At 39.9% G+C, this 18,113-nt stretch overlaps 1 protein-coding gene across 3 annotated transcripts in view; it reads left to right on the top strand.

Annotated features, from left to right (window-relative positions):
• lrmda (leucine rich melanocyte differentiation associated) overlaps positions 1-18,113 on the top strand; it is a 291,361-nt gene that overhangs the window by 245,800 nt on the left and 27,448 nt on the right. For all 3 annotated transcript variants that reach the window (XM_084736373.1, XM_084736375.1, XM_084736374.1), the window contains exon 6: positions 11,780-11,864. In XM_084736373.1, coding sequence (XP_084592499.1) covers positions 11,780-11,864 — 85 coding nt within the window. The remainder of the gene's footprint in view (positions 1-11,779; positions 11,865-18,113) is intronic.

Here is an 18,113-nt window from a genome sequence, read left to right as displayed (position 1 = left end):
TCCTCGCCCCCGGCTGTCGTCCTCCAGCATTTTCACATAAATATACTTTATGCAAATATGTCACGGGTTAGTCCGCACAGCAGCTCCTGTGTAGATATTGGCCTGTCTGCGACTTTATGACAAAGTTTAAAATCATTCATTACAGTGACCCCTGCGGTAAATTCACTTAGTGGAAAATTGCCCCGGCTCTCCTGTTTGGTGCGTTGATGTGATCACGAGTGCATTTTTAACTTAATTAATTGGCTGTTTCTGTTGACAAGAAATTTATGCAGTAATAATTTGCTCGAAATAGATGCAGAGCGCAGGAAATGAGATATCCATCAGGGCGCTTGTGTTCCGCCAGCTGCACCGCGGCTAATATGAAAGTATTTCAGGCTGCTCAGACCCTGCTGTTTGCGCAGTCAAGATTATATATACCCACGATCCATTGCCTGCCTCAGAGGCGCTCATGGAGGTCTATGATAACAAAGACTATGTGATTTATGGCCTGCTGTGAAAGCAGAACTTGATGAGATTAAACAATTTCATAGCACGAGTGTTTCTCAGAGGGCCCTCTGATTTGTGGCAGCAACGCCGACAGTAAATCAGGTTTATATATCTGAAAGCATGCTCAGCAAAGGAGTGCAATTACTGTTTAAGACAGCTACTTTTTATTTAATTTTTATCCCTGGTTTGTCTCTTTTATTCCTGGCCTGTCACATAGCCACTCACCTTCATAAGTCCTTCTGAGGGAAGGCTTGAAGAAGAGAGGAGGTGGGGAAGCCGCGCACCGTGGCGTGGGCCCCCTCTGCTATCTCCCCACCGCAGCTTTTAGAGAAACAAGAACAACAACAACAACCAGGGGATGACGACGGCCACCGGCAGAACAACACGGGCATCCATAGAGCAGGGGGAGGCACTCCATTTTTAATGCATTGTTTGCCTGCTGCTCCGTCCCTGTCTGGGTAAATGGAGTAGGCAGAGTGTAATTAGAGAGCCAGGCTTTGCTCCGTGCCATAAAGATGACATGGTGTAATGATACAGCTTACAGGCCCGCAGAGGGTTCTGTCTCGCGACGGAGGATCTGGGTCGTTTGCCTGTGACTTATGATAGGTGTGGAAGATGACAGTGTTATCATTGCGACATGGAACCCAGAGATGTGGATGAGGGGAAATTTCTTGCGAAAGGTTGTCAGGGGTTTGGAGGCGAGCAAAGATGGATGGGGAGCATATTAATTATCTGTGTTTACGGGGTGTCATGTAATATTTTCAAATGGAAATAATGAGGAATCACGTTTTCAATAGCTTAATTATCATCATATGTGTTTTTAGTGTTGAAATATGTGCTGTTTTGAGTTCAAGAGTTCATAATTTAAAGCTACTACAAGGAATTTTTAAAGTGCTTATGAAACAGCCTCAATTTAATACTGATGCCTCTTTATGAACTACACAAGTTAACAGGATCATCCGCCAGAAGATTAGAATTTTATTTTTAATGTTATATTTTGTGGTTATTGCTGTGCAGCTTTTGTGGCCTCAAAAATCAACAAAATATGAGTTCCCTGTAGTAGCTTTAAAATATGATATGATATGGCATGATACAACATACGTCTGCAAGAGGGGGTCAAGGTTTTTTTTTTTAAGAAAAATCTGTCTGAAAGTACACATTGATAAGTTTCAAACAAAGCAAAAATAAATCAGCCAATAAAAAACAAACACACAACAACAAAAAAAAACCTACCATCAGCCACGCTGCTGATTGGCAGCTGAGGCTAATCGTAAACAAGCAAAGACCTGAAAACAATCAGCTACGGGGTCTGTGGCCTGAAAAATGTTGATACGACACAATACAGCTTTATTGACAGTCTTAAACTAAAGCCCCTGAAGCCCCATTAAAAAGATTACACGCAGATTAAACATACAGTACACATTTTTCACAAACACAAAAAACAGTCAAGACAAATTATTTGTGCATATCACATTATATGCCTTGTATTTAGATCTCAGTTAGCAGCACACTGATTTTGGTTTAGAAATAAAATAGACAGATGTATAAAAGAATTATTCAGCCTGTTGCGTATTAATGGAGGGGCGCACATAGTCTAGTATAGTATGTGTTCCAAAATAATCTTTATATGCTCAAAATTAGGTGTTAAAACACAAATTTCTTCGATTTGAGGTCAAAGATCTTAAATTTTGAAAACTGCGGTTGTGCCGTATTTACATCATACAAGTCTGCATCTGTGTAAATCAACTAATCAGTTTGTGTTTGTGCATGAGCGTAAGTGAGCATGTAAGTACATGTGCATTAGTGTTTTGCGCATTCAAATAATGTGAGATGGGGTGTGTGTGTGTGTGTGTGTGTGAGCTTTGCACACATGCAAATTTGTGTGTTTTGAAGTTGTGGTTAAATGTTCCTGTGTGTGTGTTTGTGTATGTGTGTGTGTGTCTGTGTCCTTGGGTGAAGATGTGAGTTGTGCATCTGTCTGCATCATCCCATATCTTCCCAGAAAACATCATAAGATCTCATTATTTCGACACATCTCAGGTTTTTTTTTTTTTCTCTCTCTCCTCTTTTTTCTTCCAGTATGCCTTGAGTCAAAATTAGTTTTCATTCCCTCTGTGATCTTACTGACTGAAGCTGGGCTCAAAGTAAAGAAAATCGCAGTCTTCGTATCTTCGCAGCGAGGCTGAGTCAAACACACACTTCACACAGCCGCAGTCTGAGTTAAGCATTGCTAAGTAACCTTCACATTTCACTCGTGTGAAGAGCTAATTTCCTTTAAGTTCACATGTCACTTTTTGTGGCTCTTTTTGTGGGTCCTCTTCAAATGTCTCTCGGCGTCTAATTGCATAGGAAACATTCTAGACAAGCCGGTGTGACAGGCCCGCTCCCGGAGTCTTCAATTATTAAACATCCTACACTCTAGAAAACAGCCCTGACGTTAGCTACAGCCCCTAATCAGAACAGAAAGCCTCATGATATGTCACACTCCTTAGTTGCTGTGGTTTTGTGTATGCGCGTGTGTGTTTGTGTAGTTTATAGTTTGTGTAGGAAAGATGAAAATATTTCTTTTCACACCAGTTAAATAAGGCAAAACTCTGACAAAAATGATTTTTGTCACAGGTAGATCAGAACATTCACATTCTCCTTTTTTCTCCTGTTTTAGAGATAAAAGAAATTGTTTGTACTTATAAAAATATATGAAACAATCAGTTTTGTGTAAAAGGTTTAATAACATTTAGCTATTGTTTTACCCACACCCTGAGAAATAAGGATTCCACAAGTGTTCTTTGTGAAGAGCTGAGGTTCTAACCAGAACCATTTGCTTCTGAGGAACCTTTTTTTTTTTTTAAGAAAGTTTGTCAAGGGTTCTTTGTTAGACTAACAACTTTATTAAAAACCCTTTTCATCTGAAGAACCCGTTTTTGAATAGAGAGTTTGTCAAGGATTTTTGAAATCAAGGGTTCTTTGTATCATAATATAAAAGGGTTCTCTGTAGAATGCTCTGAGTGTGTTCTAGATAAAATGCTTTGAGGATGAAAAGATTCTTGATAGAACCTGTGGGATGTGTTCTAGATAAAACCTTGGAATAGACAAAGTTTTTCGGTGGAACCCCCTGGGTGGGTTTCTAGGGTTAGCACTCTTAGAAGGTGAAAAGGTTCTGCATTGAACCCTAAGAGAGAGTTCTGGGTGGAACCATTACGCCATTGAAGAGTTCTCTGTAGAATCTCTCCTGGGGGGTTCAGGGTGAAACCTTTTCACAGATGGTTCTAAGTATAACACTATATGCTGGGTTCTAGAATTCTGTGAAACATTCGAAGTGGAACCTTTAGAAAAAGTTCTACTAAACTGAAAAAGCCTTTATGGTTCTAGTTAGAACATTTATTTCTAAGAGTGTAGATATATACAACATTTTGTGATTCTGTGTAACTTTGTGGCTTCAGAATCCGTACCAATGGAAAGGTCATGGACCAAAATAACAAATAGCCTCAAGCTAATTGTACTGCATACCTGTAATGGAGGCTTACATTTCCGCTTTAGATCACCTACACTTATTCCGCAAGACACTCCAAGAAAAGGTCGAGCGACTTCTTAAATTTCAACCTAAAAACAAATACAGCCTTATTACCATCTATGAGTCATGGCTACGGATGATTAACGTCCAGCAGCACTCAACCTTTGCCTGTCTGACGCTTAGCCATACACAAAACGGCGATGTTCACTGTTGCTGGTTCGCTCCGTGCGCCTCGTGCCCCGAGCGAAACATCTGAACAGTTGCTCTTGTGATCAGTGATCATATGATACATTTACTCAGAGCAAGTTCATTGGAGTAGAACTGGTAAATCATTAAACACACGCTCAGCAGTCTTCCTGCTGAGCAAAAGACTGCTGTACTACCCACAAGTGCAGGCACCATTACATCAAATGTTCTTCCCCCTGCCATTACCTAAGAAAACAGAATTAATACTTCTCATGCACACAACAGCGATTTAAAGCACATTATAATATTTTCTCTACTCCCTTAAGCCACAATCATTAAGGTCAGACTTTAAAAAAGAAAGATTTTAATGAATAAACTACTTTTCTACCTTTATTTCTGGCCAAATATGTATTTTAAAGATTTTATCTCAACAAACACAAGTTTTTCTGTCCTGTGTGTGGATATATATTAGGACTAGATTCAGTCTGGTGGTGAATTAGAGCTTTTCTCATTTCATCATTGCCATTACATGCTGTAAGACGCTGCAAGCTGGTGCTACTTACCCTGTTTTCATTGTTTATTTCTAAAAGTGTTGTATTGTTCGTAACCCCTAACTTCAGAAGTACGAGACATGAATCACAAAAAATTCCATCTAGTGAAGAAATAAACGTGTCATGCCAGCATTAAATGTTGACTCAAATAAGTTCACAAGTTGTGTCTCCTCTGATCTCTAACATGATCAGAAAGCAGCACCAGTTTACAGAGACAAGACGTGAAAAAAGTTCCATGCGCAGACACAAAAGAAATATTTTGATATAGACCCAAAGAGAAAACATATCAAAAGACATTTTTATACATGTCTTTTGCAAGCACAAAAAGCAGAAATGGTGTCAAGAGAAAACAAAACAGAAGGCTTGTTTCTTCCAACAATTGCTTTAAGCTACAAAAATCTCCTTGAGTCCCTAGCCTCCCCTCAATGTCAGCCCCCCCCCCCTCCCCTCGCCCTCCCTCCCCCTTCTCTCCTCTTCGTTTCTCTCTTTTCCCCTTTTCCCTCTCTAAGGCAGGACAGGGCCCTCTTTGCACCCTGATAGGTTGCGGGCTGATGCTTAGCAACAACATTCCTGTGCCCTAAGTAGCAGTAAGCCTCTGGCTGAACTCTTTGATGTGGCTGTCAGGCCACATTTATTTCCTTTTAGCACTTTGTCTACTTGTCCAGATGTATAAGGAGATAAAAAGGGCTGGTGTTTACACTGGTCTCCCTCTGTAGCGCGGCTGTAATTAGATTGTATTGCTGGTCAGTCTTAAGGAGGGAGGTGAGGTGAGGCAGACCAGGAACCACCTGTGTCAGGATGAGCTGGTCGGGGTGAGACCTCAAAGCCGGGCTGCAAGAGAGGAAAGCTGTGTGTATAACGGTGAAAAACACTTTTTTTTCCCTCATAATACTGTGGCAGCAACATCATAGTCACAGTCTAGTGAAATCACTCTGCTTCAGCCAACAAACTAAACTATCTTCTTAGCTAGCTAGAAAATAATGTAATGTTTTGTTGAATTTTTTTGCCGAGAGACACCAAAAGTTTTCAATAGTTTTTCTCTTCTGTTTCACTTCTAGGTCCCAACAGCACTCAGTATATTTAGTTACATTTATTCTTTTAATTGGGATAAGCGAGCATCTCCATACTGATTAAACCCATGTTGCACGGCTGTGATTAGATTGCATTGCTGGTCAGTTTTACAGCCAGACTTGGAAAACTTTGTTGCAGCTGGTTAATTCTCCAACAACGGGGGATGAATTAGAAAAGTAGGCTGGCTATGTAAGTTTCTAGCTAGCTAGCAAACAGTGTAACGTTGTGTGTACTTTTTAGCTAGCTAGCCAAGAATGTAATGTTCTGTTCATGGAATACAGAGCAGCCAAAAGTTAACGTTTTTTCCCCTCTTTTACACTCATTAGAGCCCAACAACACTCAAATTATTTATATATTTATATATTTACTTATTTTAATCTGGATAAGCAAGCAAGCAGCTCCATATTATTAAACTTTAATTTTGATTTACAGCAGCAGTCACGCCAAATTTACCTCCTTTTAGCTCTACTGCTACACTGGTCTCCAGTACACTTTCTGCAGCGTGGCTGTAATTAGGTTGTATTGCTGGTCAGCAAACCAGGAACCACCTGTGTCAGGATGAGCTGGTCGGGGTGAGACCTCAAAGCCAGGCTGCAAGAGAGGAAGGCTGTGTGTATAACGGTGAAAAACACTTTTTGTACATAACACTGTGTCAGCCAACATCATAATCACATTCTAGGGAAATCTCTGTAGATCAGTAGATGTCAGAGTAATGTACTGTAATATAACACCCATCAAGATTTGAAATTGACAGCCAAGCTTGCAAAACTTTGTAAACTTTGTTGCAGCTGCATCTGAAAAACACCTCGATGCGCGTCAGCCTTCCCCGACTCACTTTTTGGTATCTCATATTTTCAGGAACCCCACTGTGGAGGTGGTTATGTGCTCCATGTGGCTCTCTTTTGAGTTTTGCTTTTCCTTGTCTTTCCATCCCTCCGCCGTCTCTCTCCTCCTGCTCCCCTCTCTCATGGTGATATGTTGGAAGTAATAATCACTATTGCCTCTGGGTTTATCAGCATTTATTCGCATAACAACACAGAAAAGGAGAAGACAGACAGCACTGGTGTGATGTATTATCCAGTATGGGAATCATCTTTCATAATGACATCCAACAGAGCTTCCTCTCTCTGCCACCACCCATTTCTCTTTCACACACACACACACATACACACACACACTTTCTTCATTTCTCTCTCCCTCTTTCCACTCCCCTCTGTCCACCCTTTATTATCACAGAATCCATGGTGCTCCCCAGCCTGTAAATTTGTGCCGCATTATCATAAGCTGTGGTGATAACTCACATTGCACAGAGACAATAATGATGTGAACACTCAGCATATGCCCCGGGCCCAGCAAATTAAAACAATGCTCAGCTTGATGAGCAGACTAATCTGGACAGCAGAGAGACTGAGAGAGAGGGAGAGAGAAGAAGAGAAGGGGGTCCAGGAGTGTCTTAAATAGACGACACAGCAGCACCTCCCTCTGTTCAGTGTAGGTACAACTACAGAGAGCAAGAGAGGGAGAAAGAAAGGATGCAGAGAAGGGGGGAATAAAGAGAGAAGGATCATAGATGAAGTGCTTGTTCTGCAAACATGAAAGGGATACGATGTGTGAGGACATCATGAGACGATCACTACCTTTTTATTTTTGTATTTTTGGCATTTAGACCTTTGGGAGCTGAACTTTGTGTGAACAAATGCAGTGTTCAGCACATATAAAGAGTCTATATTCTACATTGTAAATGCAGAAAAGGAGGATATTTTTGTCAAGTTATTGTTGGAGATCCTATCGAGCTCCGAGGAATAATCATACAGGGTTGTGTTTCTATTGAACATCCCCTAAAATCTGTCATCTAGTTTTTTTCCCAGCAGTTCAAAAAAAGAGCTAAATGTCAATCATTCATTTATCTGTGGGTTTGAGTTTTTAAATTTCAGTCTTACAGCTCTCATAGGTCTGTCATGCATATATTAGTCAGTCTTTTGAGGATTTTCCAGGCTTTTTTGGTTTTGTGTGGGCCTAAAATATCTGATGTCATGGCAGTTTTTCTAAAAAATTGTGATTCATAGGCAATTTTTGCAATGAAATCGCAAGGGCCAAAGAAAATAGCAAAAAAATTGCTATTTTTTCTGTGTAATTCATCAAAAGTTAAAGGCAACTTCTACCGAGGAGAATAAAACCACACCAAAAGTGTTGAAGTGTTGAAGTGAATAACCTTACCAAAAAGCCTCTGGATTACAAAAATTCTGACAAACTCAGCCAAAACAGCAAGCACAAGTTTACAAAATATAAAAGTACACAGAGCATTCATAAATGCTAATGACAGTGGCAAACTTTGTGTTCTTTTCAGTAACTGTACACTTTAAAAACAGCACTCACATCCAAAAATGATAAATACTGGGTGCTGGACAGAAGAACAAATACAAAATTACTTAATTACTTTTCAGTAACTGTGACAAAATAGAAAAATAATTAAAGCTTCAAGTAGTCTTGAATGGATCATCGCACCATATGTGCATTGGGGAAGGAGCAGGCGTTATTGTTTTTTTTTATCGTTAATGTCACCAATGATCGATTAATGGAAGTAAACAGTAAACACTCAGTCGGCTCATTGAGACGTACATGTACGATGTTTTGCACAGATGCTATGATTGGTGGAACTTGCAGATTTGCGAATAATTGGTAAAATTTGTGGCAGAGTTGCAGTGACTGGATAAAATCGCAAAGTCATGCAGAATTCACTGGGATTGGTTGAATTTGCAATTGTTGCAATCACAACATAGTTACTTCCTGGAGTGACCGATTAGTGGTTTAACATTTTAAAAGCAAATAGTAGAATAGCGTTATAGATGGTCTCTGTAGTTTTTATGAAGCGTTAAAAACATCAAAGTCATCAATTCATCGGCCATCTTAAAGTACAAGTACAAAAGAGAAATTTCTTTCATTTACTCCACAAGCTTTCTCATCATAAGCTTTATTTCCTTCTCCTCCTCTGGACAGGCCATTGACTTAAGTGAAAGAGTGCACATGTGGAGGGGTACGGAGGAAGGTCTGAGGGGAGAAAAGGGAGGATCGGGACATGAGAAAGCTGGCTGATTGATGCTCTGTGGGTGGGGTAAAATGGTTGTGCTGGATAGGACGGGAAGTGACAACCACAGATGTTGAATGGGTTGGCTGTTTGATCAGCAGGCATGATACGGAGGAGGTGAAGTGGTGGTGTCATGCATAGCATGGGGACTGGGCGGGTGGCGATGCTGAAAGCGCGGTGACGGACGTCCCATAGGACCAAAACCGGGGCGTAGAGGCAGCTCAAGGCTTTATCCAGTATCCAGCAAAGTCCAGCAGTCAGCACCCCCCTAGCACAGTCTGTGGGTGGTGCTGTTAATAATGTGGCAACTAGGAAGATTAATTGTAGGCAAGCAGTAGGATTAGGAGGGGCTTTTGGGGGCCAGGCGGGCCAGAAGAGGCCCAGGCTTGTGATCTTTCAAGCAGGCCAGGAAATGAGGCAAGCAGGGGCGCAACTCTGTGGTGGCTCAGAAGAGCACGGAGGTAGATCAAATAGAGGGCTCACAATCCCTGTCGTTATGCTTGAGTTGCTCTCTTAGCATATAATAATTGTCATAGACACACTCTCTGTGCGTCCATTATGACAGCTAATATTAATTATATCCTCAAAACCAAATGGCAGAATGCAACAGTTTGGTTCAGGATCCCCAATCCCAGTACCTATTTTGCCGGTGCTGTAGTCAAAGAAAATATAGGCTGGTTTTCACCAACAAGGATTCATTTTTAAACCAAATTAAATCATGGTGTAACTTTAAATTATGCTGCAGAAGAAATAAATAAATAAACAAATTTAAACCTCTCTTTTAATCTCAATTTAGCTTTTACTCTAAATCTAGATTAAATTTAATTCTGTTGGACCAGAACATAAAACTTTTAAAATACCTGCCTTTTTGAGTAAGACTGAGCAAAATAATTAAGTTTCTCAAAAAAAATTAAGGGACAGATTCTTTCTGTAGTTAATCCATTACTTCTGCATTAATTTGGCCAATAAAGGAGGAGAAATCAGAGCAAACAATTTAATGTTCTGGCTTTTTTTTTTTTTTTTTTTTTAGCCAGCAAACTATGTAACATTCTGTTGACTTTGTTGCTAGCTAAAAATGTATTGTTTTATTACAATATACAGAGCAACCAAGTTTTTCGGTTTTGCTCCTCTTTTACTCTTAGTAGATTCTGATAGAACTTGAATTATTTATTTATATCTTTATTTATTTGTTTGTTTGTTTGCTTTGATTTAGATAAGCAAGCATCTCCATATTTATTAAACTTTCTTTTATGTTGGTTTACATTAATAAACGTGGATTTACTAGACAGAGCTCACTGTTTGATTGTGCAACAGAGCTCTGTTTTTTAAATTGAGCTTTATACATTTTAAACAGAGTTTTGCTGAACTCTAACTAGAACTAATCCTAGATTAAATCCAGGTTTGTTGATGCAACCGAGTCATAAAATATGAATACCTTAATATTTTTTCCTCAAATATGACATGTTTTTACTCCAGTGTGTACAGTATGTTCTTATTTTGGGTTATTTTTGTTCTTTTATTACACACCCCATACAAGTACATTGTACAAACAGGGAGTGATCTGTGATGTTTCTTAACAGGTTTCAGCCACTCCAGAGGCTGAGAGCAGCAGGTCTGCTGTCAAAATAATATTGCTATTCCAAGTTGTTTCTTTTCGAAAGCATCGTCCAGCAGCATGTATGTAGTGAGGTCTCAAGATAGGCTTATTTTGCCATTTTTTCCCCTTTGGTGTAATATGAGACACATGCTGGCCAGACCTTAATGCCTTTCAGAGATGCTATCTGAAAGCACATTATGTGATCGTTTTCAATTCACAGTGCTCTCTTTGCCCATGAAGAATATGGTTCCATTTAACAGTGCAGACCGTTCCATTTCTCAAGGTTATGCATGGGCATGTAGAGGAACAACAATAAAAGTGGGAAAAATGCAGCTCCAAACCATCTCTAATATGTATTTGTCAGTTGAGTCTCTTGCTATGATTAAAGGCCCAGTGAATTCCTTCCTGCAGGAAAGGAAAGTATTTCTGCAAAGGCATCAGATATCGCTGTGTCATGATAAACTGCCTGCTCCACTAGCTAAAAGGCTAAGGGAAGGAAGAGGATGTTTTGGACCTTGAAAGTGCACAAAAGAACAACAACACAAGAAACTCTTGACCTGTTTGGGAACATGCTCTGAGATTCAGGCCTCTGTTTTCTCTTTGTCTTAAAGCAGCATTTGTCACACTTGTTTAACCTGAACCTGACTGTGCTTGGAATCAATAGCTCATTCTAGCTGCGCCGCCAGGAATCCATGCACATATTTACCTCACATTTCAATTATGGGACATTAAATAAGACAGCCAGTGTACATTTAAATATGCAAATTGCATTTCCTCTCTTAAAACCGGGGTAGTGAGGTCATTTCATGCCATTTGTCAGCCTCCCCTCACACAACCACGCTACATTTGGCCGTTCAGAGTGAGTGACGTCTACCCTTTAGTTGACCACTGCAGGAGGTCATGGCTGAGTGAAGGTTAAGACCTCTCCTCCCTAACCACGTCGTAGATCAGATCATCAAAGCCAGGACTGCTGCTCCATAACATGTGAGGGGTAATAAAACATGACCTGCCACATTATGTCATAAAACAGGAGCGCCGTTTCCAACAGTTCCTGTACCAGTCCCAACAGATTTATGACACTCACAGTCAGCACCAGTCATACATGTCATTTTAAAACTTGTCAAACCTTTTGGTAACACTTTATATCAACTATTTTTAATAAATGCTAAATTGGTAGTTAATTAAACTGAGGTTTAATCAACTATCATTTTACTGTTCATTAATGATGGTTATTATATGGTTATTTTTTCCCTCCGAATACTCATTTTATTTGTATGTTTCCTTTCCTCTAGACACATAATGAAGCTGGATGTGAGAGTCAACCACTGCCCTACACTCCTCTGCCCCGAGGATCTAGAGATGCCAAGAACCACAAAGGTGAGGACAAACCCTTTGGACTTAACCTTTTCAGTCGAGTGGGGTTGTACACATGTTTGTACAGATGTTCTTCAAAATAAACAAGACGCATCATATATTATCATACACTCAATCACAACCCAGGCCCATGGATTATGTAAATATAAGTCATAACCCTACCAGCTACAGAGAGTGGGAATCTATTGACCTTGGGACTGAGTTGAAGTTCTGTTATCTATTCTTATTGATCTCATCTCATCTGTGTGATGTGTTCATAGTGCTAATAAATCTGAGTAATCTGGGTTAACTCTGATCTGAATGTATGCGTGGGATAAGCACACAGCACATAAACAAGATGAAACATCCTTGATCTGTTGATACTAGACATTGATTAGTCCTCGTACTGACCCTGTCTTGTCAGTTGATGTAATTGTGCAGCAACTTCTTAAAATCAAACACTCAAGTAAGAATAAATCGCAGTCCTTAGAAAGATGCAGTGTTCTAAATTAATGGTGCAGGCCACCTATTTTTGTGATACTAAACCCATGAGTCAGATTTACAAAAAATGATTTTGCTACATACTAAAGTCGATTGTTTACTTAAGACTTGTCATCAGATGCATCTGTTTAAAGTCCACGCATTGCATTTAGTCCATTTGTGTCCTCGGACTGCCAAAATATGTTTAATTGGTAAAAGGAGTGTCACAAATATCACCGTAAATAACCTCATGCTCAATTACTCTTCAGTGGTTTGTCATACTGAAATAGTCTATAAAAGGTGGCGATAACAAATAGAACATATTCACCTGTCCTCTATAGGATCTTTTTCACCAAAGTAGCCAAGGAACCCTAACCCTTTATACTGTCTCATGAACCAGTCCACTTTTCCACCAGTGTGAGGTGAACCATTGTAATCAAGGATGTCATCAAAATGCACAACAACCTGTAGAATATGACACGCCCACTTTGATTCCCAAGGAAAACCTGATATTTTTTATGGTTCCAACGGGTAACCAACTTTTTAGGCTCCAAACCAGTTTATTTTTCGTGGAAATGCCCTGAGTGGTTAAAATGCGGTGTGTGAACCGGAGCGGGGTCACTTCCACGTTAGTGGAAAAGTACTGTCCAGTTTATTTTTTGTTGGAATTGCTCTGAACAGTTCAAAATTAAAAACTGGAGAACAAGAACAGGGTCGGTTCCATGTTGGTGGAAAAGGCCTGTCAGCAAAAATCGCTTCATCATATATGTCAGCAAGGTTAAGTGTTCTGGATGAGTTTTTCTGTTTCTAATTTAAGAAAATCAGGAGGGTGGGGGAACAGGGGCTGGAAATACCCCCCAGGCCGGCAGTTTGAGATCCCCAGCTTGACGTCTCGAGTCTGTTCTTTAATGTCCTGAATGTGGATTTTATAGTTTAGTTGCCTTAAAATAGAATAAACTGTTTGTCTCTTCGCAATAAGCCCCACTTTTCTGGTTCGTGAAACAATGCCCCAGTTCTTATCCCTGAGACATTCATCACTGTCTTCACGATGCAAAACACTTGTGATGGGTTTGACCACCACTATGGTAGCACAACAGATCTCTACCCTCCGTTTATGGTGCCAAGGACAGATCTATGTCATGAAAGCCTGGACGGTGGCAGCTCTCACCGGATGTAGGGACAGGAAGAGCCCTGTGCTTTGTCAAAATCAGACCTGGCTAAGAACAGTCCATTTAAAGGTGAGGGGATCTGACACATGAAATATTTTCCCCTCCGTCTAAGATCTGAGCAGCGCTGACAGTCTCCATTTGTTATTTTTATGATGCAGCGCTGCAGTCTTAGATAACACAGCCCTCATCTTCGCCCTTCACCTCCTCTTCATGTCCCTGCCTCCAGCCCCTTCCCCAGCTCTTTGTTATTTTTTCTCTTTTATTTACACTTCTTAAACATACTTGAATTTTCTTTATGTGCTGGAGACGGTCACAGTAACTCCTCTCTCAAAGAGAACAAAGCTGCGGCAAAGCAGTGCTACAACAAACAAAATTGTTCAGACAGTAATTCCAAACAACGGAGCGTTCACAGAGTTAAATTCAGGATATAAACAATAGAGGTGAAACAATACGCTGCATGATTTTATGTAGTTCAGTTCAACACTCGTGTTCCAATAGGCATGGTAAATTAATTCACTACACGGTTTGTTCAAAGTCTGCTGAAAAAGTGAGGCGCTCCAGTCATACTGTATGTTCTGTTATTGTCAGGTTTGTTTTTGAACTACTGCTTTTGTTTTGTGCTATAATGCTGAGAAAACACACTCAGTACATGAGATAAAAAGGCACTTTACTGAATTGAAAATATTTTGTAGGTAGGTAGGTAGTACAAAAATCCTTCCTTACTGTACTTAAGTAGAATTTTCAGGTATCTGTTCTTTACTTAAGTACTTTTCTGACAAGTTGTTACTTTGCTGCCTACAGTTTAATAAAAATATCTGTACTTTCTACTCCTTGCATTTTCAGAACAGGCTTGTTGCTTTAGTTTTAGTGCATATGAAGGGAACTATTCATTAATTTTATTTTCTTCATCATTCATTATTGCTTCCTACCTTCTCAAGATCAAGGCTGATTTAATCCTAAATGGATGCAGCAATAACACAGAGAAAAGATGATTCCTCTGTGCACAACAGATGTAACAAGACAAAAACGACATATAAGACAAAACACTGTGTAAAAAGATGGGACAAAATGAACACAACATAAAAGACATATCTAGATGATAAGTGACAAATTGATGTAACAGACATAACAAGACGAAAAGCATCATGACCAAAACAGCGTAAACAAAAAACATAGATAAAAATGATTTAAAAGACATAACAAGACAGAAAAGATGTAACAAGACCAAATACAAAGTAAAAGGACAAAAAACAAGTCAAAGACGTAACATGATGAAAAACAGCGTTACACAAACAAGACAGAGAGGGAGACTCGACCATGGACAAAGGGTGTGAGGTTTGTACAGAAACAGCCGGTGTAAATGTCCTTCAGGTGGCAACCTTTTACTTTCATACTCAGAGTTCACTTCAGAGCCTGTACTTTTTCACTTTTACTTGAGTAAAGAAGTTGAATCAGTACATCTACTTTTTTTTTTTACACAAGTATCTGTACTTCTACTTTGAGTAAAGAATGTGTGTATTTTTGCCACCTCTGATATTGAATGCGTTGAATTATGACGAGTAGTAGTTAAGGGTAAATAAAGCGGCCCTTTTTAATGGGAAGCTCTATAGTTTTATCCTGACTCCTACAGCAGTAGCAGGCAGATCAGCAGCACTTCTGACATCGCCTTGTCGGCTGCGCAGAAAGAACCTCCCTTTCCTCTTTTCAACCCTCTGCACCCAACCCCCACCCCCACTCCACCGTGTCACCTGTGTGGAAGCCCCAGAGCCTGGGTGCCAGAGGTAATTACAGCAGCTAGGAGATCCCAGAGGAGGGCAGCGCTGGCAGGTCACTGCCCAGGGAGAGAGGGGTGGAAACCAAGGACAGAACTCCAGGATAAGCTCCTGTCTCAGTTGGTGGAGGAGTCGACCTGGAGGAGACAGGGTAAAACAAGGCAGCAAAGAGAAGAGCGGGAGGAAGAAAAGCAAAAGATGCGCTGTTGTGGTAGCGAAACCTAAAACACGATTTCATAGGGCAGATTAAATGACAGATAGATCGACAGGATGGAGGATGAAGGAGGTAGGAAAAGTCGGTAAGAGCACCAGCATTAAATGGTGAAAGAAGACAAGACTTGGAAATGAGGGAGAGCTAGACAAAAGACAAAGTGAAGGAGGATGGTGGGGGCTTCAGTGTGTCTTGGTGAAGGCGTGACACAGAGTGGAGTGGAGTATACAGTCTGGCAGAGGGGCCTGAGGATCCTCCACTACTGTCACCTTGACTCTAACTCTCAGAGCTGGTCCAACTGTCAACACAACTCTAAATCTAACAGTCCAAAATGGAGTCTCAGCCTAAAATACTGTCTTCATGAAGACGGGACTATACCATACTGGTTGCACTGTACAATGCACTAATAAGAGATAACAAGTCATACTTTGTATTAGACAAGAAAAAGAATATGAGATGCTCTTTATTAGATAATATTTGACCCTATATCAGACCCTTATTAGACTTTATCATAGGATAATTATGGACACATTACAACAGAACTGTACTGTAAACTAGAGTGTATTATTAGCAAAGTGGAGCTCAGGTGTGAATTAATTAAATTAGCATATGAATGTAAATTAAACTTGGCCTGGCTGTGACTTACCTCACAGGACTGAATTAAAACTTTTCAAAAGAAAAGTCCTTATGATTGGTTAATAGATCTGTTGTTATTGGTTACCCTGTACCATTGTAATACAGGTTTGGATAAACTCCTCCCTTTTTTATAATAGCCATAATAATAATAAATATACCAAAAACACTGCAGTTACTGAATACTACATATACAAATATTCAAGTAATGTGTCATATATATTCAGGTTATCTTATGATATTAATAGTAAAGTCTGATGAAGGCTTTAACTGAGGGTAATAATACACTTTAGTTTACAGTACAGGTCTGTTGTAATGTGTCCCAAATTACCCTCTAATGAAGTTTAATAAGGGTCTAATACATGTTCAAATACTGTCATTATTTCTATGTTTTGTCTTATTTACAAATATATACAAAGCATGGCTTGTTATGTATTATCTGAGTGCTGTAAAATATAGTGAGACCACCACATTATTAAACCATAGCCAGTGACGTATTGTGCTCTTGTGCCTCTACCATGATGATTTATCATTCCAACATGTGAAACAATATGCTGGGTTATTTATTACCAGCTTGTCATTGTCTTAGGATGACACATTTTGAAGTGAGATTTACAAGAACATTTCATAGATCTAATTATAACTGTATTTCAGAAGTATGTAAAAAAGATGTTTCGGACTTGATTGATATATCTTATGTGCGCAGAGGAGATTTTAATGAAATACCTTTCATTTCCACTGTATATTTCAATAAATAGGCCAGGTTCTAGTAACTGCTTTTTTACAGGTATCAGATTAAATTTGAGTCGGCCATCCCTCAGCAGTGACAGCAGTAAATGAAAGGGATATCTTTGTACAAGCAGAGTAAACAGACAAGGAAAAATGCCTGAAATCTGCCTTACAGTATGAGCCTTGGGTCCTTTTAATCTTGTTGTTCTGGGCCTGCTTCCAGCTACTTTGTATGTATGTATCTTAAACGGTGCACAACTGTTATTAAAATCCCAGGAGGAAAGCAGCCTTCAAAGGGAAAAAAAAAAAATCCTCCTTCCTGACGACACCCATGGGGTATCTCACATTTGTTTGGCAGTTCGCTTTCATTACATATCGGGGTGATCTGCACCGCAACTCCTGCTGCACTCCCCTCTTTGCTCCCTCAGCCCCCCCAAAAAATGAAGCTATGGGAAAAGATCCAAACTAAGAGTAAACTGTTTTATAGTTGCAGCACAACAAATAAACAAACATCTGGAAGCATTCAGAGCGGCCCATTAGAAGGGCTCTGGGCTTTGCCAAAAAGGGGTAAATGATGAGGAATGGGCTGTCGAAAGGCTGGCGGAGACAGGGGAGAGGCCAGATGACGGAGCTGTGGGTGCTAAGCACTGCCTTTTAGAGCTCAGCTGGGCTCAGAGAGATCTACACCTGCTGCTATCTCCTCCTCCCCTCCTTCCCTCCACCAGACATCTGGATGGGATACATGACTAATGGATGACTAAACTGCTAGTGTTGAAACTTAGCTGTTGTCAATATGAAGGGGAAGGTTGTTGGTTTGACTGATGACTTAATGTTCTTCGCACGACGCACTTAGTAAAACTAAAAACGAGTTTGACGGCTTTAAAAAATGTTAATGCGCGAAAACAGATATACAGTTCCCCAAAGTCTGTTTATTGTTGCTTGTGCAATAACCAGAGCTGATTATATTATTTATAACTGCATGGTTCAGATGCTGTTGTGAATACAAATATTAACTTTCCATAAAGTCCTGTTATTTAAAGTGAACATGTGCTTCTGGTTATGGGATTGTTTGGTAAATTAATTGATATATTACCTCAGACATCTGTTTCTTTTACTCTCAAGTCGTTTCCCCCGAGCTTATCTTATGAGTGATTCTGCCCTTTTCTGTTTGATGTCACTCTGTAGTTAGAATGAAAGCTCTCATCTTTCTGCTGATAATCTTCCCATCCTGGTTTGGACTGTCTTGGCATGTTCCATGAGTATGGAAACGTCCTCTCTG

The sequence above is a fragment of the Lutjanus erythropterus genome, chromosome 14 (genome assembly GCF_056507025.1).
Source record: "Lutjanus erythropterus isolate fLutEry1 chromosome 14, fLutEry1.hap2, whole genome shotgun sequence".
Taxonomy (NCBI): domain Eukaryota; kingdom Metazoa; phylum Chordata; class Actinopteri; order Lutjaniformes; family Lutjanidae; genus Lutjanus; species Lutjanus erythropterus.
This window is presented reverse-complemented; position numbering and strand designations above follow the sequence as displayed.